A 25,593-nucleotide genomic window follows, 5' to 3' on the forward strand; every position below is an offset into this window, starting at 1 on the left:
CATTCCCGCATGCCTGCATGATGGCATTCCCGCATGCCTGCATGATGGCATTCCCGCATGCCTGCTTGATGGCATTCCTGCATGCCTGCTTGATGGCATTCCTGCATGCCTGCTTGATGGCATTCCTGCATGCCTGCTTGATGGCATTCCTGCATGTCTGCTTGATGGCATTCCTGCATGCCTGCTTGATGGCATTCCCGCATGCCTGCATGATGGCATTCCCGCATGCCTGCATGATGGCATTCCCGCATGCCTGCTTGATGGCATTCCTGCATGCCTGCTTGATGGCATTCCTGCATGTCTGCTTGATGGCATTCCTGCATGCCTGCTTGATGGCATTCCTGCATGTCTGCTTGATGGCATTCCTGCATGCCTGCTTGATGGCATTCCCGCATGCCTGCTTGATGGCATTCCCGCATGCCTGCTTGATGGCATTCCCGCATGCCTGCTTGATGGCATTCCCGCATGCCTGCTTGATGGCATTCCCGCATGCCTGCTTGATGGCATTCCTGCATGCCTGCTTGATGGCATTCCCGCATGCCTGCTTGATGGCATTCCTGCATGTCTGCTTGATGGCATTCCTGCATGCCTGCATGATGGCATTCCCGCATGTCTGCTTGATGGCATTCCCGCATGCCTGCATGATGGCATTCCCGCATGCCTGCTTGATGGCATTCCCGCATGCCTGCTTGATGGCATTCCCGCATGTCTGCTTGATGGCATTCCCGCATGCCTGCTTGATGGCATTCCCGCATGCCTGCTTGATGGCATTCCCGCATGCCTGCTTGATGGCATTCCTGCATGTCTGCTTGATGGCATTCCTGCATGCCTGCATGATGGCATTCCCGCATGTCTGCTTGATGGCATTCCCGCATGCCTGCATGATGGCATTCCCGCATGCCTGCTTGATGGCATTCCCGCATGCCTGCTTGATGGCATTCCCGCATGCCTGCTTGATGGCATTCCCGCATGCCTGCATGATGGCATTCCCGCATGCCTGCTTGATGGCATTCCAGCATGCCTGCTTGATGGCATTCCCGCATGCCTGCATGATGGCATTCCCGCATGCCTGCTTGATGGCATTCCCGCATGCCTGCATGATGGCATTTCTGCATGCCTGCTTGATGGCATTCCTGCATGCCTGCTTGATGGCATTCCTGCATGCCTGCTTGATGGCATTCCTGCATGCCTGCTTGATGGCATTCCCGCATGTCTGCTTGATGGCATTCCTGCATGATGGCATTCCTGCATGCCTGCTTGATGGCATTCCTGCATGCCTGCTTGATGGCATTCCTGCATGCCTGCTTGATGGCATTCCTGCATGCCTGCTTGATGGCATTCCCGCATGCCTGCTTGATGGCATTCCCGCATGCCTGCTTGATGGCATTCCTGCTTGATGGCATTCCTGCATGCCTGCTTGATGGCATTCCTGCATGCCTGCTTGATGGCATTCCCGCATGCCTGCTTGATGGCATTCCCGCATGCCTGCTTGATGGCATTCCCGCATGCCTGCTTGATGGCATTCCTGCATGCCTGCTTGATGGCATTCCTGCATGCCTGCATGATGGCATTCCTGCATGCCTGCATGATGGCATTCCCGCATGCCTGCATGATGGCATTCCTGCATGCCTGCTTGATGGCATTCCCGCATGCCTGCATGATGGCATTCCTGCATGCCTGCTTGATGGCATTCCTGCATGTCTGCTTGATGGCATTCCTGCATGCCTGCATGATGGCATTCCCGCATGTCTGCTTGATGGCATTCCCGCATGCCTACATGATGGCATTCCTGCATGCCTGCATGATGGCATTCCTGCATGCCTGCTTGATGGCATTCCTGCATGCCTGCTTGATGGCATTCCTGCATGTCTGCTTGATGGCATTCCTGCATGCCTGCTTGATGGCATTCCTGCATGCCTGCTTGATGGCATTCCTGCATGCCTGCTTGATGGCATTCCTGCATGTCTGCTTGATGGCATTCCTGCATGCCTGCTTGATGGCATTCCCGCATGCCTGCATGATGGCATTCCCGCATGCCTGCATGATGGCATTCCCGCATGCCTGCTTGATGGCATTCCTGCATGCCTGCTTGATGGCATTCCTGCATGCCTGCTTGATGGCATTCCTGCATGCCTGCTTGATGGCATTCCTGCATGTCTGCTTGATGGCATTCCTGCATGCCTGCTTGATGGCATTCCCGCATGCCTGCATGATGGCATTCCCGCATGCCTGCATGATGGCATTCCCGCATGCCTGCTTGATGGCATTCCTGCATGCCTGCTTGATGGCATTCCTGCATGTCTGCTTGATGGCATTCCTGCATGCCTGCATGATGGCATTCCTGCATGCCTGCTTGATGGCATTCCTGCATGCCTGCTTGATGGCATTCCTGCATGTCTGCTTGATGGCATTCCTGCATGCCTGCTTGATGGCATTCCCGCATGCCTGCTTGATGGCATTCCTGCATGCCTGCTTGATGGCATTCCCGCATGCCTGCTTGATGGCATTCCTGCATGCCTGCTTGATGGCATTCCCGCATGCCTGCTTGATGGCATTCCCGCATGCCTGCTTGATGGCATTCCTGCATGCCTGCTTGATGGCATTCCCGCATGCCTGCTTGATGGCATTCCTGCATGTCTGCTTGATGGCATTCCTGCATGCCTGCATGATGGCATTCCCGCATGTCTGCTTGATGGCATTCCCGCATGCCTGCATGATGGCATTCCCGCATGCCTGCTTGATGGCATTCCCGCATGCCTGCTTGATGGCATTCCCGCATGTCTGCTTGATGGCATTCCCGCATGCCTGCTTGATGGCATTCCCGCATGCCTGCTTGATGGCATTCCCGCATGTCTGCTTGATGGCATTCCCGCATGCCTGCTTGATGGCATTCCCGCATGCCTGCTTGATGGCATTCCTGCATGTCTGCTTGATGGCATTCCTGCATGCCTGCATGATGGCATTCCCGCATGTCTGCTTGATGGCATTCCCGCATGTCTGCTTGATGGCATTCCCGCATGCCTGCTTGATGGCATTCCCGCATGCCTGCTTGATGGCATTCCCGCATGTCTGCTTGATGGCATTCCCGCATGCCTGCTTGATGGCATTCCCGCATGCCTGCTTGATGGCATTCCCGCATGTCTGCTTGATGGCATTCCCGCATGCCTGCTTGATGGCATTCCCGCATGCCTGCTTGATGGCATTCCTGCATGTCTGCTTGATGGCATTCCCGCATGCCTGCATGATGGCATTCCCGCATGCCTGCTTGATGGCATTCCCGCATGCCTGCTTGATGGCATTCCCGCATGCCTGCTTGATGGCATTCCCGCATGCCTGCTTGATGGCATTCCTGCATGCCTGCTTGATGGCATTCCCGCATGCCTGCTTGATGGCATTCCTGCATGCTTGCATGATGGCATTCCTGTATGCCTGCTTGATGGCATTCCTGCATGCCTGCTTGATAGCATTCCCGCATACCTGCTTGATGGCATTCCCGCATGCCTGCTTGATGGCATTCCTGCATGCTTGCATGATGGCATTCCTGCATGCCTGCTTGATGGCATTCCTGCATGCCTGCTTGATGGCATTCCTGCATGCCTGCTTGATGGCATTCCCGCATGCCTGCATGATGGCATTCCCGCATGCCTGCTTGATGGCATTCCTGCATGCCTGCTTGATGGCATTCCTGCATGTCTGCTTGATGGCATTCCTGCATGCCTGCATGATGGCATTCCTGCATGCCTGCTTGATGGCATTCCTGCATGCCTGCTTGATGGCATTCCTGCATGCCTGCTTGATGGCATTCCTGCATGCCTGCATGATGGCATTCCTGCATGCCTGCTTGATGGCATTCCTGCATGCCTGCTTGATGGCATTCCTGCATGCCTGCTTGATGGCATTCCCGCATGCCTGCATGATGGCATTCCTGCATGCCTGCTTGATGGCATTCCTGCATGCCTGCTTGATGGCATTCCTGCATGCCTGCTTGATGGCATTCCTGCATGCCTGCTTGATGGCATTCCTGCATGCCTGCTTGATGGCATTCCTGCATGTCTGCTTGATGGCATTCCTGCATGCCTGCATGATGGCATTCCTGCATGCCTGCTTGATGGCATTCCTGCATGCCTGCTTGATGGCATTCCTGCATGCCTGCTTGATGGCATTCCCGCATGCCTGCATGATGGCATTCCTGCATGCCTGCTTGATGGCATTCCTGCATGCCTGCTTGATGGCATTCCTGCATGCCTGCTTGATGGCATTCCTGCATGCCTGCTTGATGGCATTCCCGCATGCCTGCATGATGGCATTCCTGCATGCCTGCTTGATGGCATTCCTGCATGCCTGCTTGATGGCATTCCTGCATGTCTGCTTGATGGCATTCCTGCATGCCTGCATGATGGCATTCCTGCATGTCTGCTTGATGGCATTCCTGCATGCCTGCATGATGGCATTCCCGCATGTCTGCTTGATGGCATTCCCGCATGCCTGCATGATGGCATTCCCGCATGCCTGCATGATGGCATTCCCGCATGCCTGCTTGATGGCATTCCTGCATGCCTGCTTGATGGCATTCCTGCATGTCTGCTTGATGGCATTCCTGCATGCCTGCATGATGGCATTCCCGCATGTCTGCTTGATGGCATTCCCGCATGCCTACATGATGGCATTCCTGCATGCCTGCATGATGGCATTCCTGCATGCCTGCTTGATGGCATTCCTGCATGCCTGCTTGATGGCATTCCTGCATGTCTGCTTGATGGCATTCCCGCATGCCTGCATGATGGCATTCCTGCATGCCTGCTTGATGGCATTCCCGCATGCCTGCATGATGGCATTCCTGCATGCCTGCTTGATGGCATTCCTGCATGTCTGCTTGATGGCATTCCTGCATGCCTGCATGATGGCATTCCCGCATGTCTGCTTGATGGCATTCCCGCATGCCTACATGATGGCATTCCTGCATGCCTGCATGATGGCATTCCTGCATGCCTGCTTGATGGCATTCCTGCATGCCTGCTTGATGGCATTCCTGCATGTCTGCTTGATGGCATTCCTGCATGCCTGCTTGATGGCATTCCTGCATGCCTGCTTGATGGCATTCCTGCATGCCTGCTTGATGGCATTCCTGCATGTCTGCTTGATGGCATTCCTGCATGCCTGCTTGATGGCATTCCCGCATGCCTGCATGATGGCATTCCCGCATGCCTGCATGATGGCATTCCCGCATGCCTGCTTGATGGCATTCCCGCATGCCTGCTTGATGGCATTCCTGCATGCCTGCTTGATGGCATTCCTGCATGCCTGCTTGATGGCATTCCTGCATGTCTGCTTGATGGCATTCCTGCATGCCTGCTTGATGGCATTCCCGCATGCCTGCATGATGGCATTCCCGCATGCCTGCATGATGGCATTCCCGCATGCCTGCTTGATGGCATTCCTGCATGCCTGCTTGATGGCATTCCCGCATGTCTGCTTGATGGCATTCCTGCATGCCTGCTTGATGGCATTCCTGCATGTCTGCTTGATGGCATTCCTGCATGCCTGCTTGATGGCATTCCCGCATGCCTGCTTGATGGCATTCCTGCATGCCTGCTTGATGGCATTCCTGCATGCCTGCTTGATGGCATTCCTGCATGCCTGCTTGATGGCATTCCTGCATGTCTGCTTGATGGCATTCCTGCATGCCTGCATGATGGCATTCCTGCATGCCTGCTTGATGGCATTCCCGCATGCCTGCATGATGGCATTCCTGCATGCCTGCTTGATGGCATTCCTGCATGCCTGCTTGATGGCATTCCTGCATGCCTGCTTGATGGCATTCCCGCATGCCTGCATGATGGCATTCCTGCATGCCTGCTTGATGGCATTCCTGCATGCCTGCTTGATGGCATTCCTGCATGTCTGCTTGATGGCATTCCTGCATGCCTGCATGATGGCATTCCTGCATGTCTGCTTGATGGCATTCCTGCATGCCTGCATGATGGCATTCCCGCATGTCTGCTTGATGGCATTCCCGCATGCCTGCATGATGGCATTCCCGCATGCCTGCATGATGGCATTCCTGCATGCCTGCTTGATGGCATTCCTGCATGCCTGCATGATGGCATTCCCGCATGCCTGCATGATGGCATTCCCGCATGCCTGCATGATGGCATTCCCGCATGCCTGCATGATGGCATTCCCGCATGCCTGCTTGATGGCATTCCCGCATGCCTGCATGATGGCATTCCTGCATGCCTGCTTGATGGCATTCCTGCATGTCTGCTTGATGGCATTCCTGCATGCCTGCATGATGGCATTCCCGCATGTCTGCTTGATGGCATTCCCGCATGCCTACATGATGGCATTCCTGCATGCCTGCATGATGGCATTCCTGCATGCCTGCTTGATGGCATTCCTGCATGCCTGCTTGATGGCATTCCTGCATGTCTGCTTGATGGCATTCCTGCATGCCTGCTTGATGGCATTCCTGCATGCCTGCTTGATGGCATTCCTGCATGCCTGCTTGATGGCATTCCTGCATGTCTGCTTGATGGCATTCCTGCATGCCTGCTTGATGGCATTCCCGCATGCCTGCATGATGGCATTCCCGCATGCCTGCATGATGGCATTCCCGCATGCCTGCTTGATGGCATTCCTGCATGCCTGCTTGATGGCATTCCTGCATGCCTGCTTGATGGCATTCCTGCATGCCTGCTTGATGGCATTCCTGCATGTCTGCTTGATGGCATTCCTGCATGCCTGCTTGATGGCATTCCCGCATGCCTGCATGATGGCATTCCCGCATGCCTGCATGATGGCATTCCCGCATGCCTGCTTGATGGCATTCCTGCATGCCTGCTTGATGGCATTCCTGCATGTCTGCTTGATGGCATTCCTGCATGCCTGCTTGATGGCATTCCTGCATGTCTGCTTGATGGCATTCCTGCATGCCTGCTTGATGGCATTCCCGCATGCCTGCTTGATGGCATTCCCGCATGCCTGCTTGATGGCATTCCCGCATGCCTGCTTGATGGCATTCCCGCATGCCTGCTTGATGGCATTCCCGCATGCCTGCTTGATGGCATTCCTGCATGCCTGCTTGATGGCATTCCCGCATGCCTGCTTGATGGCATTCCTGCATGTCTGCTTGATGGCATTCCTGCATGCCTGCATGATGGCATTCCCGCATGTCTGCTTGATGGCATTCCCGCATGCCTGCATGATGGCATTCCCGCATGCCTGCTTGATGGCATTCCCGCATGCCTGCTTGATGGCATTCCCGCATGTCTGCTTGATGGCATTCCCGCATGCCTGCTTGATGGCATTCCCGCATGCCTGCTTGATGGCATTCCCGCATGCCTGCTTGATGGCATTCCTGCATGTCTGCTTGATGGCATTCCTGCATGCCTGCATGATGGCATTCCCGCATGTCTGCTTGATGGCATTCCCGCATGCCTGCATGATGGCATTCCCGCATGCCTGCTTGATGGCATTCCCGCATGCCTGCTTGATGGCATTCCCGCATGCCTGCTTGATGGCATTCCCGCATGCCTGCATGATGGCATTCCCGCATGCCTGCTTGATGGCATTCCAGCATGCCTGCTTGATGGCATTCCCGCATGCCTGCATGATGGCATTCCCGCATGCCTGCTTGATGGCATTCCCGCATGCCTGCATGATGGCATTTCTGCATGCCTGCTTGATGGCATTCCTGCATGCCTGCTTGATGGCATTCCTGCATGCCTGCTTGATGGCATTCCTGCATGCCTGCTTGATGGCATTCCCGCATGTCTGCTTGATGGCATTCCTGCATGCCTGCTTGATGGCATTCCCGCATGCCTGCTTGATGGCATTCCCGCATGCCTGCTTGATGGCATTCCTGCTTGATGGCATTCCTGCATGCCTGCTTGATGGCATTCCTGCATGCCTGCTTGATGGCATTCCCGCATGCCTGCTTGATGGCATTCCCGCATGCCTGCTTGATGGCATTCCCGCATGCCTGCTTGATGGCATTCCTGCATGCCTGCTTGATGGCATTCCTGCATGCCTGCATGATGGCATTCCTGCATGCCTGCATGATGGCATTCCCGCATGCCTGCATGATGGCATTCCTGCATGCCTGCTTGATGGCATTCCCGCATGCCTGCATGATGGCATTCCTGCATGCCTGCTTGATGGCATTCCTGCATGTCTGCTTGATGGCATTCCTGCATGCCTGCATGATGGCATTCCCGCATGTCTGCTTGATGGCATTCCCGCATGCCTACATGATGGCATTCCTGCATGCCTGCATGATGGCATTCCTGCATGCCTGCTTGATGGCATTCCTGCATGCCTGCTTGATGGCATTCCTGCATGTCTGCTTGATGGCATTCCTGCATGCCTGCTTGATGGCATTCCTGCATGCCTGCTTGATGGCATTCCTGCATGCCTGCTTGATGGCATTCCTGCATGTCTGCTTGATGGCATTCCTGCATGCCTGCTTGATGGCATTCCCGCATGCCTGCATGATGGCATTCCCGCATGCCTGCATGATGGCATTCCCGCATGCCTGCTTGATGGCATTCCTGCATGCCTGCTTGATGGCATTCCTGCATGCCTGCTTGATGGCATTCCTGCATGCCTGCTTGATGGCATTCCTGCATGTCTGCTTGATGGCATTCCTGCATGCCTGCTTGATGGCATTCCCGCATGCCTGCATGATGGCATTCCCGCATGCCTGCATGATGGCATTCCCGCATGCCTGCTTGATGGCATTCCTGCATGCCTGCTTGATGGCATTCCTGCATGTCTGCTTGATGGCATTCCTGCATGCCTGCATGATGGCATTCCTGCATGCCTGCTTGATGGCATTCCTGCATGCCTGCTTGATGGCATTCCTGCATGTCTGCTTGATGGCATTCCTGCATGCCTGCTTGATGGCATTCCCGCATGCCTGCTTGATGGCATTCCTGCATGCCTGCTTGATGGCATTCCCGCATGCCTGCTTGATGGCATTCCTGCATGCCTGCTTGATGGCATTCCCGCATGCCTGCTTGATGGCATTCCCGCATGCCTGCTTGATGGCATTCCTGCATGCCTGCTTGATGGCATTCCCGCATGCCTGCTTGATGGCATTCCTGCATGTCTGCTTGATGGCATTCCTGCATGCCTGCATGATGGCATTCCCGCATGTCTGCTTGATGGCATTCCCGCATGCCTGCATGATGGCATTCCCGCATGCCTGCTTGATGGCATTCCCGCATGCCTGCTTGATGGCATTCCCGCATGTCTGCTTGATGGCATTCCCGCATGCCTGCTTGATGGCATTCCCGCATGCCTGCTTGATGGCATTCCCGCATGTCTGCTTGATGGCATTCCCGCATGCCTGCTTGATGGCATTCCCGCATGCCTGCTTGATGGCATTCCTGCATGTCTGCTTGATGGCATTCCTGCATGCCTGCATGATGGCATTCCCGCATGTCTGCTTGATGGCATTCCCGCATGTCTGCTTGATGGCATTCCCGCATGCCTGCTTGATGGCATTCCCGCATGCCTGCTTGATGGCATTCCCGCATGTCTGCTTGATGGCATTCCCGCATGCCTGCTTGATGGCATTCCCGCATGCCTGCTTGATGGCATTCCCGCATGTCTGCTTGATGGCATTCCCGCATGCCTGCTTGATGGCATTCCCGCATGCCTGCTTGATGGCATTCCTGCATGTCTGCTTGATGGCATTCCCGCATGCCTGCATGATGGCATTCCCGCATGCCTGCTTGATGGCATTCCCGCATGCCTGCTTGATGGCATTCCCGCATGCCTGCTTGATGGCATTCCCGCATGCCTGCTTGATGGCATTCCTGCATGCCTGCTTGATGGCATTCCCGCATGCCTGCTTGATGGCATTCCTGCATGCTTGCATGATGGCATTCCTGTATGCCTGCTTGATGGCATTCCTGCATGCCTGCTTGATGGCATTCCTGCATGCTTGCATGATGGCATTCCTGTATGCCTGCTTGATGGCATTCCCGCATGCTTGCATGATGGCATTCCTGTATGCCTGCTTGATGGCATTCCCGCATGCCTGCTTGATGGCATTCCCGCATGCCTGCTTGATGGCATTCCTGCATGCTTGCATGATGGCATTCCTGCATGCCTGCTTGATGGCATTCCTGCATGCCTGCTTGATGGCATTCCTGCATGCCTGCTTGATGGCATTCCCGCATGCCTGCTTGATGGCATTCCCGCATGCCTGCTTGATGGCATTCCCGCATGCCTGCTTGATGGCATTCCCGCATGCCTGCTTGATGGCATTCCTGCATGCTTGCATGATGGCATTCCTGCATGCCTGCTTGATGGCATTCCTGCATGCCTGCTTGATGGCATTCCTGCATGCCTGCTTGATGGCATTCTTGCATGTCGCCGCCAATGTCCTGAGGGGATTTTGGTGCGTATTTGCGGCCGAGAGACATTTTAAAGGTTTTTTTTCCCAGTTTTCCAACACAAAAAGCTCCATGTGCTGTTGGAAGATAGGCGCGCTGAGTTATTTGGACTATGAAAAAATAAAACAAGTAATGTCGTAAGGTGGGACCCATTTTTCTTTTTTTTTGTGGACGCCGTGAGAAAAAAAAGAGGAGAAAATGAACCATGGATCCACAAGGGACAACAACCCTTTCCACAGACTACACACACACATCAGAAACATAAATGTTAGAAGCCTACAACAATATATGTGAAGAAGACTTTAGGATTAAAAGTGAAGATGTGAGGTGAAATAAGTACAAATGCAGCAATAAAAACAAGCAACTCCACTCACGATGGCTCTAAAGTTCAGTGATGTGTTGCTAACTTCAGCATTTTTCTTCTTTGTTGATGTTTTGCAGTAGTTAACATCCATAATGTAACAATGCTGCTAATCTACCAGAGTCCACATTTTGTTAACCATTTTATTCATTCATACTTTTAATTGGATAATAACATCAATAAAATGCAATGGAAAAAATGTGTGAAAAAAATACAAATGATAATAATAAGATGTCCTCTCTTCAAAGATGAGAAAATAGAATAATATAGTAGCTACATATATAATATTCAATACATGCACACAACTTAAACAGTAACTACAGGACAACATAAGACTAGAAGATGAGAAGCACTACATACAACATCAAATATACATTCTTATTAAACATGCTGTGTTTTTAAACTACATTTAGCACAATCACTGTTTAAGTGTTTTTAAATCCCTGCAGCTTCCATGACTGTTACACACTTGTGTTTACTCATCTGCATCTTAAACCTGAACCTTTTATCACACACAGTGCAACTAAACGGTTTCTCTCCAGTGTGTATTCTCATGTGTATGGTCATGCTTTGCTTACAGGAGAAACTCTTCTTACAAACAGAGCAAGTAAAAGGTTTCTCACCTGTGTGTGTTCTCATGTGTAATATCATGTTATTCTTAATGTTGAATCTTTTCGCACAAGCTGAGCATGAAAAAGGTTTCTCTCCAGTGTGTGTTCTCATGTGTGTGGTCATGCGTTGCTTTGTGGAGAAACTATTCTTACAAACAGAGCAAAGAAAAGGTTTCTCACCTGTGTGTGTTCTCATGTGTAATATCATATGAGAACTTATGGAGAATCTTTTGGGACACACTGAGCACAGAAAAGGTTTCTCTCCAGTGTGTATTCTCATGTGTGTGGTCATGTTAGGTTTTGTGGAGAAACTCTTCTTACAAACAGAGCAAGTAAAAGGTTTCTCTCCAGTATGTATTCTCATGTGTCTTGTAAAATCATTCTTCTGTCTAAATGATTTCCCACATTGAGAGCAGTCAAAGTGTTTGTTGTTAGTGTGATGTCTCGTATCACCTTTAGAGTCATTTTTACTCTCCAAAGGTTTTTGGATGTGGTCACTGTGATCAGAAGAGTGTGACATCATGTGGTCCATGTCTGACAGTGGAGCAAAGATGCTGTCTGGTTCTGACTTTATATCTTCACAATGCTCTCCATCAGCTCCTGTGATGTGTTGACTTACAAGCTCCGCCCCTCTGTTCTCCTCACTTTGACTGTGATGAAGCTGTAAGGACTGAGCTTCATCTTCATCGTTAGCCTCCTCCAACTTTGGAAGCGGCTCCCACAGTTCCTCCTCTTCCTCTTTAATGTGTGGGGGCTCCAGCTCCTTCTGTCCCACACCGGAGCTCCACTCCTGCTGCTTGGAGGGAATCTCTTCTTGACTCTCTGCTGACACCCGCTGGACGTCTGCAGAACAAATGAGGTGTTACTGTATTTTACTTGGCAGTATTCAAACTATTGACATGTGAGGTAGGCCAAATAGACAGAGATGGGCAAGCTATCTGGACAATGTAGTAAAAAAAAAAAAAAAAAAAGTGTTTCATGTGACATCACATGGACAAAGATAAGACCGTCTGGAGGAAAGTTCTGTGGTCAGATGAAACAAAAACGGAGCTGTTTGGCCACAATACCCAGCAATATGTTTGGAGGAGAAAAGGTGAGGCCTTTAATCCCAGGAACACCACGCCTACCGTCAAGCATGGTGGTGGTAGTATTATGCTCTGGGCCTGTTTTGCTGCCAATGGAACTGCTGCTTTAAATGGGACAATGAAAAAGGAGGATTAGCTCCAAATTGTTCAGGACAAGCACTAATACACCCCCATAACATCACATACATGCTGGCTTTTCACCTGGGCGTCGATAACAGTCTGGATGGTTCGCTTCCCCTTTGGTCCGGATGACACGATGTCGAATATTTCCAAAAACAATTTGAAATGTGGACTCGTCAGACCACAGAACACTTTTCCACTTTGCATGAGTCCATCTTAGATGATCTCGGGCCCAGAGAAGCCGGCGGCGTTTCTGGGTGTTGTTGATAAATGGCTTTGGCTTTGCATAGTAGAGCTTTAACTTGCACTTACAGATGTAGCGACCAACTGTATTTAGTGACAGTGGTTTTCTGAAGTGTTCCTGAGCCCATGTGGTGATATCCTTTAGAGATTGATGTCGGTTTTTGATACAGTGCCGTCTGAGGGATGGAAGGTCACGGTCATTCGATGTTGGTTTCCGTCCATGCTGCTTACGTGCAGTGATTTCTCCAGATTCTCTGAACCTTTTGATGATATTATGGACCGTAGATGTTGAAATCCCTAAATGTCTTGCAATTGCACTTTGAGAAACAATGTTCTTAAACTGTTTGACTATTTGCTCACGCAGTTGTGGACAAAGTGGTGTAGCTCGCTCCATCCTTTCTTGTGAAAGACTGTGCATTTTTTGGGAAGCCGTTTTTATACCCAATCATGGCACCCACCTGTTCCCAATTAGCCTGCACACCTGTGGGATGTTCCAAATAAGTGTTTGATGAGCATTCCTCAACTTTATCAGTATTTATTGCCACCTTTCCCAACTTCTTTGTCACGTGTTGCTGGCATCAAATTCTAAAGTTAATGATTATTTGCAACAAAAAAAAAGGTTTATCAGTTTGAACATCAAATATGTTGTCTTTGTAGCATATTCAACTGAATATGGCTTGAACAGGATTTGCAAATCATTGTATTCCGTTTATATTTACATCTAACACAATGTCCCAACTCATATGGAAACGGGGTTTGTACAAGTTTAAAACCATCGCAGTGCTAATTTTTGTTAGCCTGTCAATGTGCTCATCCATTGTATGTTAGCATTAAGCTAAAAAGCCAAACTTTATCCTTTATGGTTGTATTGTTTTTTTTTAATGTTTACAGCAAACTGTATTGTTGATGGAACATGATTGTTACATGTATGTGCTGGTCTTTTGCAGCCTCCTCAAACACACGGCGGAGAAAGCGTGGCGTCACTCCGGTGGGTGTACGGATGTGTCGAAGGTACGTAGACACAGAAAACTCCCCCACAATGGTAATAAACCTCCTAGTCCTCTACTTGTCACAACCACATCATCCATGTAGGATTAATGTACAAACAGGACAGCAGTCGCAACTTCAGAATCTCTCTCTCTCTCTCTCTCTCTCTCTCCTTTTTTTAAACAGCCTCAGTTCGCCTCCACACATCAAGCTGAGAACAGCAACACACTTCCTTCCCCCTTCACAATAATAGGCCTGACTGCACTAACAAAATAAAGGTTTCAAAAAAGCACCTCACACAAGCATAATGAACTTATTGATGCATTTACACAATTATTATGCTTTGACCCAGAGTTCTGGTTAAGAAATTGTCCAAAGATATATTGCACCAATAAATGTGACATATTCTGCATTTAACTAAACATTTTATACATTTTTATTTGACAGAAAAGCACACACTTAAATGGTAGTAAAATACATGTACAAGGTAAAGAATGGAACTTAAAACAATTAAAACAAAAAACTAAATTATATTGTTTTTTTTTTATATTGCCATTGTTATTTACATTTATTTTTACTATTATTTTATTTGTTACAAACTAATATCCGTTTTTTTAACTATATCTGAAGTTGAGTTCTGGTAGTAAAATAAATACTGGTGTTTTCATATGAAAATAATTGTGTAATTAATGGTGATTACAATATCAATGAAAATAATGGTGATTATTATTTTTGTCATAATGGTCCAGCCCTAACTGTACCCTTTTTAAACAACAGAGGGTGTAAAACACAATCTATTCTACATCTTTCATTAACTCAACTTTATCGTTCATGCATCTTTCTATGATGTGTCTTTTTCCATCCATTTTCTACCTCTTGTCCCTTTTGGGGCCACAGGGGGCGGAAGGTGAGGTACACCCTGGAAAAATGACTTCTGGGTATATTATATTGATCAACTAATTCTTATTTAGGGGGCTTAGTGAGCAGAATAGAGGCGCTCCTATTGACTGCATTGTTAGAATTAGGATAGTTAAGATTTTGCTAACGTTTGTTTACGACTTAGAATGCATAAGAAATAAAAACATGTTATTGTCTTACATAAGGATTGTGAATGATAGGCAAAATAAAAAAGTCCGATCCCCTTTGATCATTTTTCTACATCCTGTGAACGGGCTGATGCTGTGGTGAAAGTGAGAAAATAAATACATGTCAGGAAAATTCTAATTTCATCAAAAATGGCTGGCAAACGTTTTAAAACCTGGTTAAAGATTGTTGGTAGTAAACCTGCAGCATCGCGTGGACATCGGGGGCGGTACCTCTGGATTGGCAGACCGGGGTGGTGGTTCCTCTCTTTAAGAAGGGGAACCGGAGGATGTGTTCCAACTATCGTGGGATCACACTCCTCAGCCTTCCCGGTAAGGTCTATTCAGGTGTACTGGAGAGGAGGCTACGCCGGATAGTCGAACCTCGGATTCAGGAGGAACAGTGTGGTTTTCGTTGTGGTCGTGGAACTGTGGACCAGCTCTATACTCTCGGCAGGGTCCTTGAGGGTGTATGGGAGTTTGCCCAACCAGTCTACATGTGCTTTGTGGACTTGGAGAAGGCATTCGACCGTGTCCCTCGGGAAGTCCTGTGGGGAGTGCTCAGAGAGTATGGGGTATCGGACTGTCTGATTGCGGCTGTCCGCTCCCTGTACGATCAGTGTCAGAACTTGGTCCGCATTTCCGGCAGTAAGTCGGACACGTTTCCAGTGAGGGTTGGACTCCGCCAAGGCTGCCCTTTGTCACCCATTCTGTTCATAACTTTTATGGACAGAATTTCTAGGCGCAGTCAAGGCGTTGAGGGGATCCGGTTTGGTGGCTGCAGGATTAGGTCTCTGCTTTTTGCAGATGATGTGGTCCTGATGGCTTCATCTGGCCAGGATCTTCAGCTCTCACTGGATCTGTTCGCAGCTGAGTGTGAAGCGACTGGGATGAGAATCAGCACCTCCAAGTCCGAGTCCATGGTTCTTGCCCGGAAAAGGGTGGAGTGCCATCTCCGGGTTGGGGAGGAGACCCTGCCCCAAGTGGAGGAGTTCAAGTACCTCGGAGTCTTGTTCACGAGTGAGGGAAGAGTGGATCGTGAGATCGACAGGCGAATCGGTGCGGCGTCTTCAGTAATGCGGACGCTGTATCGGTCCGTTGTGGTGAAGAAGGAGCTGAGCCGGAAGGCAAAGCTCTCAATTTACCGGTCGATCTACGTTCCCATCCTCACCTATGGTCATGAGCTTTGGGTCATGACCGAAAGGACAAGATCACGGGTACAGGCGGCCGAAATGAGTTTCCTCCGCCGGGTGGCGGGGCTCTCCCTTAGAGATAGGGTGAGAAGCTCTGCCATCCGGGAGGAGCTCAAAGTAAAGCCGCTGCTCCTCCACATGGAGAGGAGCCAGATGAGGTGGTTCGGGCATCTGGTCAGGATGCCACCCGAACGCCTCCCTCGGGAGGTGTTTAGGGCACGTCCAACCGGTAGGAGGCCACGGGGAAGACCCAGGACACGTTGGGAAGACTATGTCTCCCGGCTGGCCTGGGAACGCCTCGGGATCCCCCGGGAGGAGCTGGACGAAGTGGCTGGGGAGAGGAAAATCCGGGCTTCCCTGCTTAGGCTGCTGCCCCCGCGACCCGACCTCGGATAAGCGGAAGAAGATGGATGGATGGATGGATGGATGGTAGTAAACCCAGAGAGGCATGTGTGTGTCGTCAAATGATGTCAGAATTAGCTTTATTATTTGGGTTTAGGGGGCTCCGTCATGGGGCCCACCCCCGGCCCAGCTCTGCATGACTTGTTCCACCACTGGTCATTGTGATTATATGATATATTCCAAATGTCATTTTCTTGTTATTAGTCAAATATAAAGTTAGTAAACATGTGAGAGTAAGAAGTCAACAAACCTGTTCTGTGTAACACAACTTGATGTTTCTTGAAAACAGCGTCCAGTAGTTGATAGTTCTCCTCTTTTGTTCTAGAAAGTTCCGCCTCGTATTCTGCTATCGTTCTTTCTAACACTACAAATATTTCTTCAACGGCAGCAGTTAGTCGCTGATCCACCAACGCTCTCAACATGTGTAATGTAGACATTTTCACACAATCACAACACTTTACTCTCACACTTGATCTCTACTTAGCGATGTGTTGATAACTTCTGTTAGCAGCTAACAAGCTAAGCTAACTAGCGAGCTAAGCTAACTAACAATAAACGAGCACAAGATCCAGCAAAGTGCTTCTAGCGCATCAAGACAAATGTATCCTTAAATAAAGAATCAAAGATATATTTTATAGGATGTAAATATTTCAAACTGGATAAGAAATAATAAGACCGACTTATTAGCGTCCTGCTCACGTCTTTCTCCGCCGATGTGCTTTCACGACAGTTAGCACACTTGACGTTACAAGGCAGGACTGCTCTGTTCTGCTGCTTTACGTTTACGCCGGATTCGCTGTGTCACTTCGGGTGTTTGTTTTGCCACTACCAGACTAGTAACAGGTAACTAACAAGTCCTTCACGTCAGAATCCGCTGTGACTCGCCGCCCCGCCTACAACGGAAATACGTCATCACTTCCATTGCGACGTGGCTTTTCCCGGTTCCTGTTTCTGATCGCCTCTTCTTGGGTGATACCTGGACGGGGAAGCCCGATATCGCAGCCACCAGAGCGCCCTGACAGCTTTAAAAAGCAGCGGCCCGGCGGACAACATGGAGATGTACGGTAACTCCCAAAAGAAACGGAAACTAAACAACGTAACGGAGAACTGGGTGAGTCCCTTCGGTGAAGTTGCGATAATCCTGCATGCATTCCTCCATCCATCCAAGCACCGTAGAACTGCAAAGCTAACACTAGCATGGCGCTGCTTATTGGACGATGAAGTTAGTTTTGCAATCTGTGCACGGGATTACTCTACGTTACTATTAGATATAACAACGGAGTGTTTTTTTAAATCACAGACACTAGTAATGAAACATGTATCTTGTTTGTTTTTGGCAAGTTTCTTCTGTGCGTCCCCGCTAATGACAGATATCCCTTAGGTCTGGCAACCCCCAGTGTTGCCAGGTGGAAAATGACAGCTCATTGCTCCTGGAGTTTTTCACACTATTTGACGTTGCTCAGAACCATCTGCTACAGTAAATGGTTAGTATAGATCAGGGGTGGGCAATTATTTTTTACCGGGGGCCGCATGAGCAACCTGAGCACTGCTGGAGGGCCACACCGACAATATTTCAATTCAATTTTGCTGAAATTATTTTCGATATATCCATCCATCCATTTCCTACCGCTTAGTAAGATAAATAATAATTTCATTTAACCTAACTTAACTTTATACAAAAACAGATTGCTTTTGATGGTTTTATTTTTTAACACTGTCTTACACAACACTTCCTGATGTATAATACAATGCAAAAATGTCAATTTCTGTCACTTTATCCTGCATCCTCTTTAAAAGTCCAACATTTTTCCCCGTCAGATTTGGACAACCATCTGTTGTCACACCTGCCAGCTTGTCCCATTTCAGTCCTAACATGTCCAAACGTGCATTTACCTATATCAGGGGTCGGCAACCCAAAATGTTGAAAGAGCCATATTGGACCAAAAATACAAAAACAAATCTGTCTGGAGCCGCAAAAAATTAAAAGCCATATAGTGTGTCATGAGATATCAATTGAATTAAGAGGACTTAAAGGAAACTAAATGAGCTCAAATATACCTACAAATGAGGCATAATGATGCAATATGTACATATAGCTAGCCTAAATAGCATGTTAGCATCGATTAGCTTGCAGTCATGCAGTGACCAAATATGTCTGATTAGTACTCCACACAAGTCAATAACATCAACAAAACTCACCTTTGTGTATTCACCTGAAGGAATCAATAAAGTACTATCTATCTATCTATCTATCTATCTATTCATGCACAACGTTAAAAGTTTGGTGCACAAAATGAGACAGAAAAAGACATGGCATAAAACATGTCTTAGAAAGTCAGAGAAAGTTATACATGTAAACAAACTACGGTGAGTTCAAGGACCGCCAAAGTTAGTAGGACAAAACGGCGCTCGCCAAATACTTGAATCAGTGAAGCATGTTTGATATAAACAGTGTGCTTTATAACAATTAGGGAGGTTTGTGTCATGTTTGTCCTCATACAGAAACCAAAAAACCACAAAAAATATATGTTTTCCCTTCATCTTTTTCCATTTTTCATACGTTTTTGAAAAAGCTCCAGAGAGCCACTAGGGTTGCCGACCCCCGACCTATGTGAACAAGTCATTACCTGTGGTTGTCTCTTTAATTGACTGCATGTCTGCCAGCTCCTTCGTGATTTGAAAGGATGCAGTTATCCCACGTAAGAAGATGAGCAGCTGGGCGGTGTCACGTACATCGCAGCTCGCATCCAAAGCCAGCGAAAAACAGTCAAAGTCGGCCGTTCTGTTCTTCAGCTGAAGCTCCAAGTTTCCAGCGATGGGTCTCAACCCGCCTCGTTACAGTGCGTCGGGAGAGTGACACGTTCTCAAATGCGCCCCTCTTCTCCGGGCATATCAGCGCAACAGAGTCCAATAAGCACTCCTTAATAAACTCTCCGTCAGAAAACGCCTTACTTTTTCTGGCGCTTTTGTGAGAAATGACGAAACTTGTCTGACGGCCGCATCTCTGGGGGTGTGAAATTTGGCCAAAAGCCCTTGTTGGGTTTGCAGTTTTACCATCAACGCATCAGCCTCCCTTGCGCGCGCTTCATCAGACAGATTCTGGTATTTTTCCTGGTGTTTCGTCGTGTAGTGGCGATTCAAATGATATTCTTTAAACACAGCAACCTGTATACCACAAATTAAGCACACGGCTTTACCTTTAATTTCTGTAAAGAAATACTTGGCAGTCCATGTCTTGTTGAAAACACGGCATTCGTCATCAACTTTTCTCTTTTTAGCGTCTCTGGGATAACCGTGCATCACTTGTCGCTCTGCACCTTCACTTACACACGGACATACGCCCATAAATAACACTTTTCAAAATAAATTTAGTTTGGCAGTCAGATAAACAGTCCTTGAAGTCTGAAATGCTCTGGAAGCATGTTAAATTGGCAATCTGCAAGGCGAGGCAAGTTTATTTATAGAGCACAATTGGCACACATGGCAATTCAAAGGGCTGTACAGAAAATTACAAAAAGGCAAAACTAAAAGTAAAATCAGAAAAATCACCATGAAAACTATTAGAATAAAAATAAAAATGTAAAAAGTGTAGTTAAAATACATTCAGTTGTCATATGCACAATTAAATAAAAGAGTTTTCATGGATGTACTGCAGTTGCTTTACAGCTCGTTTAGAGAGCCTAGTGAGAAGTTTGGAATAAACTGACAAAAATTAATACAGCCATACAAAGAATGCTTACTGCTAACATACAATGGACGACTCTTTCGACGGGCTAACAAAAATTAGCATTGCGATCATTTTAAACATTTAACAAATGCAATTTTACCTTAACAAAATAGACATAAAACAACAATGCTATTCTACTGACAGGCATATAGCCACCAAACTCTGTGGAAACTAATATCGACCGCTAACTTTGTACTCTTAAGCCAGTCTGCTGCTTTGCATTGTGTGTTGGCTGTTGCTCAAACTTCGAACTCTACTTTTATAACAACTAGGTGTAACGGTACACAAAAATTACGGTTCAGTACGTACCTCGGTTTAGAGGTCACGGTTCGGTTCATTTTCGCTACAGTAAGAAAACAACAAAATATAAATTTTTTGGTTATTTATTTACCAAATTTGTAAACAATGGCTTTATCCTTTTAACTATAATAATTCTGCTCACGTTAATCAACATTAAACTGCCTCAAGTTGTTGCTCAGATGAAATAAAATGACAAAACTTTTCTTCTACATATAAAAAGTGCAACATTAAACAGTTTCAAGTCAACTCATCCATGCTTAATTTATTACAGCATTTGGGAAGCCTGTAGTTGATTTATTATGTAAATGTTATATTTCTATCAACATGTGATAGCAGGGACCCTGCCATTCAAAACTAGGCTGCTGCATTACTAAGGATTCATGTAACTATAGTACAATAGCAATAGGAGAGACTATTCATCCCTGAACACCATGGAGTTCATGTAGGCTTCATGATGCACTTACATTATTATATCAACTATCAGAGACAGAAACTCTTTATTTAACAAAATGTCCTTTTTTGCTGCTTCAACACAGAAAAAGGTCAAGTGAAATAACAGACAGACAGGGCTTTGCTGTCCGTAACACACACACACCGCAAAATGAGCTAACGTTACGCTAAAAGCGAATTAGCCTTCACCTCAAGCCAGGACTGCGAGCGAGCTGAGCTGCCTTTTATATTTCTAGAAGGTCAACGGGCTCATAGTGATGTTACTAGTAGTTGACTGGGAGGTGTTTATTATTATTTGGGGAGAGTCCGCTGCCTGATGATTACCTGCTAAACGCTAAGCACTGACTACATGCGCTCTGAATACGCACTGCTGATTGGCTGTTACCTCTCTGTTTGTAACCAATCAGATGGTTGTGTGGGTGGGACAATGCTGGGTGCTGTGGAGAGGACTGACAGAAACAGAGGCAGAAGGAAGCGGAGGCGGCTACTTAATATGTCCGTGTGGAAACTCGTTCGGTACACCTCCGAACCGAACCGAAACCCCCGTACCGAAACGGTTCAATACAAATACACGTACCGTTACACCCCTAATAACAACGTAGTCAATGTGTTGTGGAGCATGATTGGGAGGAGATGGCATCACTTGTAAGGTGACGTGTTACCTTCCTGTATCGCAAAATCTTTAAAAACTAGTTTTTGATGTCCAATTTTTACTTGTGTTGTACATTCCTATACTTGTGGCAGACAGCCACAAATGTATGAACGTATGGGAAACACTGGTTTTCCATGTGCCACGAGGGTGACGAGGTTTCCTGTCCAGGTTTCACCGGCATCGACTCAGAGTACGAGAAACCCGAGGCGCCCGAGCTCGTGCTCAAGACGGACTCGTGCAACGTGAACGACTGCATCCAGCAAGTGGTGGACCTGCTTCAGGAGAAGGCGTGTCAACTTTACCACCATCGGGCCTGAGAATGTTCAGGAGGATCCTCACACCAAGTGTCGCTTTTTACAGGACATCGTGCCCGTTGACGCCAGCTATGAGGTGAAAGAGTTGTACGTCCAGGAGAACAACCTGGACCTGGCCAAAGCTGACGCACAGATGCTGCCCGCTCTTCAGATTGGGAAGGTGCGGTTAATGGATTCATCCATCCATCTACTGCAGGTAATTGATTGTGATGATGTGACCCTCAGGTGGACATGCAGTGGGTACAGGTTCTAGCTGAAGGCTGGGCCACTCCACTCAGTGGCTTCATGAGGGAGCGGGAGTATCTTCAATGTCTCCACTTTGACTGCCTTCTAGACGGTAAGATTAGGTATATACTCTCTAGTGTAGGAAGAAAAAAAGTCTTGCTGTACACCCGTGTAGCCACCAGATGGAGTTGACAGCTCATAAAACGGTCAGCCAAGATCCAAATTACACAAATAGAAAGTCATACATTATACAGAGAGTACGGAAAGTATTCAGACTCCTTAACATTTTTAACTTTGTTTCATTGGAGCCATTTGCTAAAATCAATAACCTTCATTTTATTTGTCAATGTACACTCAACACCCCATCTTGACAGAAATGTAGACATGTTTGCAAATGTATTAAAAAAGAAAACATGAAATATCACATGGTCATACAGTGTTTCCCATAAACTGCCAAGATACCTGTGGCGGTGGGGGCGTGGCTATGGGCGTGGTCACCATGACATCAAGTAATTTGCATAATTTACTACAATAGGATTTTCTCTAAAAAGGCTTAAAAAATGTATACTTACTAATTAATAACAGTTTTGTTTTAAACGTCCATCCATCCATTTTACAATATAATTACAACACTTTATTTACATATTTATATACAGATTTGAACAATAAGTTATTCACTGAAATATATGTATTAATTGTGGTTCTTACAAAAAATATATCTTATAAAATATAAAAGCTAAAATGTCTCTTAAAGCTCTGCCCCTTTAATTAGTGCATACTAAATCATTTAACTTTAGCCTACTACTACAACCATATTATTTACCAGCAACATAAAGTGAAACAGAGGCAGAGGTGTCCTGCCACAGTCAGTAACAAATAAACAGAAAACAGTAGTGGTCAAATACAAATAAGGCAACAAGAGAAGTATCCTACAAATCTGAACAGCCTATATGGGCATCTACATCAACTATATAATTTGCCTGAGAAGCTGGACAGGACAAAAAAAAAAAAAAAAAAGTTTTTAATTTGTGGCGGACGTAATTCTTTCGTGGCGGGCCGCCACAAATAAATGAATGTGTGGGAAACACTGTCATAAGTATTCAGCTATTTGCTCAGTATTGAGTAAAAGCACCCTTTTGAGCTGGAACAGCCATGAACCTTCTTGGGATTGATGCATTGAGTTTTTCACACCTGAATTTGGGGATCCTCTCCAGTTCTGTGAACCTTGGTGGACAGACATTTTCAGGTCTCTCCAGAGATGCTCAATTGGGATTAGGTCAGGGCTGTGGCTGGGCCTGTCAAGGATGGTCAGGGTTGTTCCGAAGCCACTTCTTTATTTTAGCTGTGTGCTTAGATCAGGGGTCACCAACCTTTTTGAAAGCAAGAGCTACTTCTTGGGTAGTGATTAATGCGAAGGGCTACCAGTTTGATACACACTTAAATAAATTGTCAGAAATAGCCAATTTGCTCAATTTACCTTTAACTCTGTTATTATTAATAATTAATGATATTTACACTTGTTTGAACGGTTTAAAAGAGGAGAAAACACGGAAAAAAAAAGAAAATTAAATTTTGAAACATAGTTTATCTTCAATTTCGACTCTTTAAAATTCAACCGAAAAAAAGAAGAGAAAAACTTAAAAAAAGAATATATGGAACATCATTAGTCATTTTTCCTGATTAAGATTAATTTTAGAATTTTGATGACATGTTTTAAATAGGTTAAAATCCAATCTACACTTTGTTAGAAAATATAACAAATTGGACCAAGCTATATTTCTAACAAAGACAAATCATTATTTCTTCTAGATTTTCCAGAACAAAAATTTTAAAATAAATTCAAAAGACTTTGAAATAAGATTTAAATTTGATTCTCCAGATTTTCTAGATTAGCCAGAATAATTTTTTTGAATTTTAATCATAATAAGTTTGAAGAAATATTTCACAAATATTCTTCGTCGACAAAACAGAAGCTAAAATGAAGAATTAAATTAAAAAATTTATTTATTATTCTTTACAATAAAAATAAATTTTTTTACTTGAATCAGGAAAGAAGAGGAATGAATTTAAAAGGTAAAAAGGTATGTGTTTAAAAATCCTAAAATCATTTTTAAGGTTGTATTTTTTCTCTAAAATTGTCTTTCTGAAAGTTATAAGAAGCAAAGTAAAAAAATTCATGAATTTATTTAAACAAGTGAAGACCAAGTCTTTAAAATATTTTCTTGGATTTTCAAATTCTATTTGAGTTTTGTCTCTCTTAGAATTAAAAATGTCGGGCAAAGCGAGACCAGCTTGCTAGTAAATAAATACAATTTAAAAAATAGAGGCAGCTCACGGGTAAGTGCTGCTATTTGAGCTATTTTTAGAACAGGCCAGCGGGCTACTCATCTGGTCCTTACGGGCGACCTGGTGCCCGCGGGCACCGCGTTGGTGACCCCTGGCTTAGAGTCATTGTCTTGTTGGAAGGTGAACCTTGTGCCTAGTCTGATGTCCTGAGAGAACTATGGAAGAGGTTTTCTTCCAGGATATCTCTGTACTTGGCCGCATTCATCTTTCCTTCAATTGCAACCAGTCGTTCTGTCCCTGCAGCTGAAAAACACCCCCATAGCACGATGGTGCCACCACCATGTTTCACTGCTGGGATTGTATTGGGCCTGTTTTTCCTCTACAAATACTGCTTAGAATTAACAGCAATAAATTCAATCTTAGTCTCATCAGACCAGAGAATGTTATTTCTCACAGTGTGGGAGTCCTTCATGTGTTTTTTTGGCAAACTGTGCGGGCTTTCCTATGTCTTGCACTGAGGAGAGTGTTCCGTCGGGCCCAACTGGTGGAGGGCTGCAGTGTTAGTTTGACTTTGTGGAACTTTCTGTCATCTCTGGAGCTCAGCCACTGTGATCTATGGGTTCTTTTTTAGGAGTGTCACAGCAAAGGGTCTGAATAGTCATGGCCATGTGATATTTCAGTTTTTCTTTTTTTTTTAGAGATTTGCAGAAATTTCTACATTTGTTTTTTTTTTGTCAAGAAGGGGTGCTGAGCAATGTTCCCTCTAAGGTGCGCGCCTGTGCAATTGCGCACTGCTCAAGCGTCCTCTGCGCACGGCAAATCTATGCCACGCACAAAATCAAATCAAAAAATAAGCGCATAACAATTTTCGACACGACAGAGAAAACTGTTTTCGTCATTGTTCAAATATTGTAACGTCTGTCGAGACGCTTTGAGGACATGAATTCCATCCATCACTTTACTGAGCAAAACTCTTTATTGTCGGCCATAAACACATCACCAAAACATTAGTAAAAAAAATGATATCTAGCAAAAGTGGTCATTTTCTGCAGTCCAAACCAGACCAAAGCAACTTTGTTATATCAACAGCAGCCGCTCGCTCTTTCTCACTTGCGCCAACACATGCACATATGGCACTTAGCCAGTGATGCG

General features: G+C 46.7%; 2 protein-coding genes and 1 long non-coding RNA gene across 3 annotated transcripts in view; 2 read left to right on the forward strand and 1 right to left on the reverse strand.

Moving 5' to 3' along the window:
* Positions 1-10,976: 10,976 nt before the first annotated feature.
* On the reverse strand, positions 10,977-17,438 carry LOC133639740 (zinc finger protein OZF-like). The gene is made up of 2 exons (XM_062033323.1): positions 16,738-17,438; positions 10,977-12,218 (listed from the first exon to the last, which is right to left on the reverse strand). The coding sequence occupies exons 1-2, from the start codon at positions 16,922-16,924 to the stop codon at positions 11,200-11,202; spliced, it is 1,206 nt and encodes a 401-aa protein (XP_061889307.1). The 5' UTR covers positions 16,925-17,438; the 3' UTR covers positions 10,977-11,199.
* Positions 11,393-14,101, forward strand: LOC133639749 (uncharacterized). The gene is made up of 3 exons (XR_009823852.1): positions 11,393-12,468; positions 13,771-13,834; positions 13,997-14,101. It is a non-coding gene; the product is annotated as an uncharacterized LOC133639749 (long non-coding RNA).
* Positions 17,320-25,593, forward strand: part of LOC133639743 (bifunctional 3'-phosphoadenosine 5'-phosphosulfate synthase 1-like) — a 41,078-nt gene continuing 32,804 nt past the window's right edge. The window contains exons 1-3 of the mRNA XM_062033326.1: positions 17,320-17,598; positions 21,977-22,090; positions 22,156-22,267. Of these exons, the coding sequence (XP_061889310.1) occupies positions 17,539-17,598; positions 21,977-22,090; positions 22,156-22,267 (286 nt within the window). The 5' untranslated portion in view covers positions 17,320-17,538. The remainder of the gene's footprint in view (positions 17,599-21,976; positions 22,091-22,155; positions 22,268-25,593) is intronic.

Source organism: Entelurus aequoreus, linkage group LG22, assembly GCF_033978785.1.
Source record: "Entelurus aequoreus isolate RoL-2023_Sb linkage group LG22, RoL_Eaeq_v1.1, whole genome shotgun sequence".
Classification (NCBI taxonomy): domain Eukaryota; kingdom Metazoa; phylum Chordata; class Actinopteri; order Syngnathiformes; family Syngnathidae; genus Entelurus; species Entelurus aequoreus.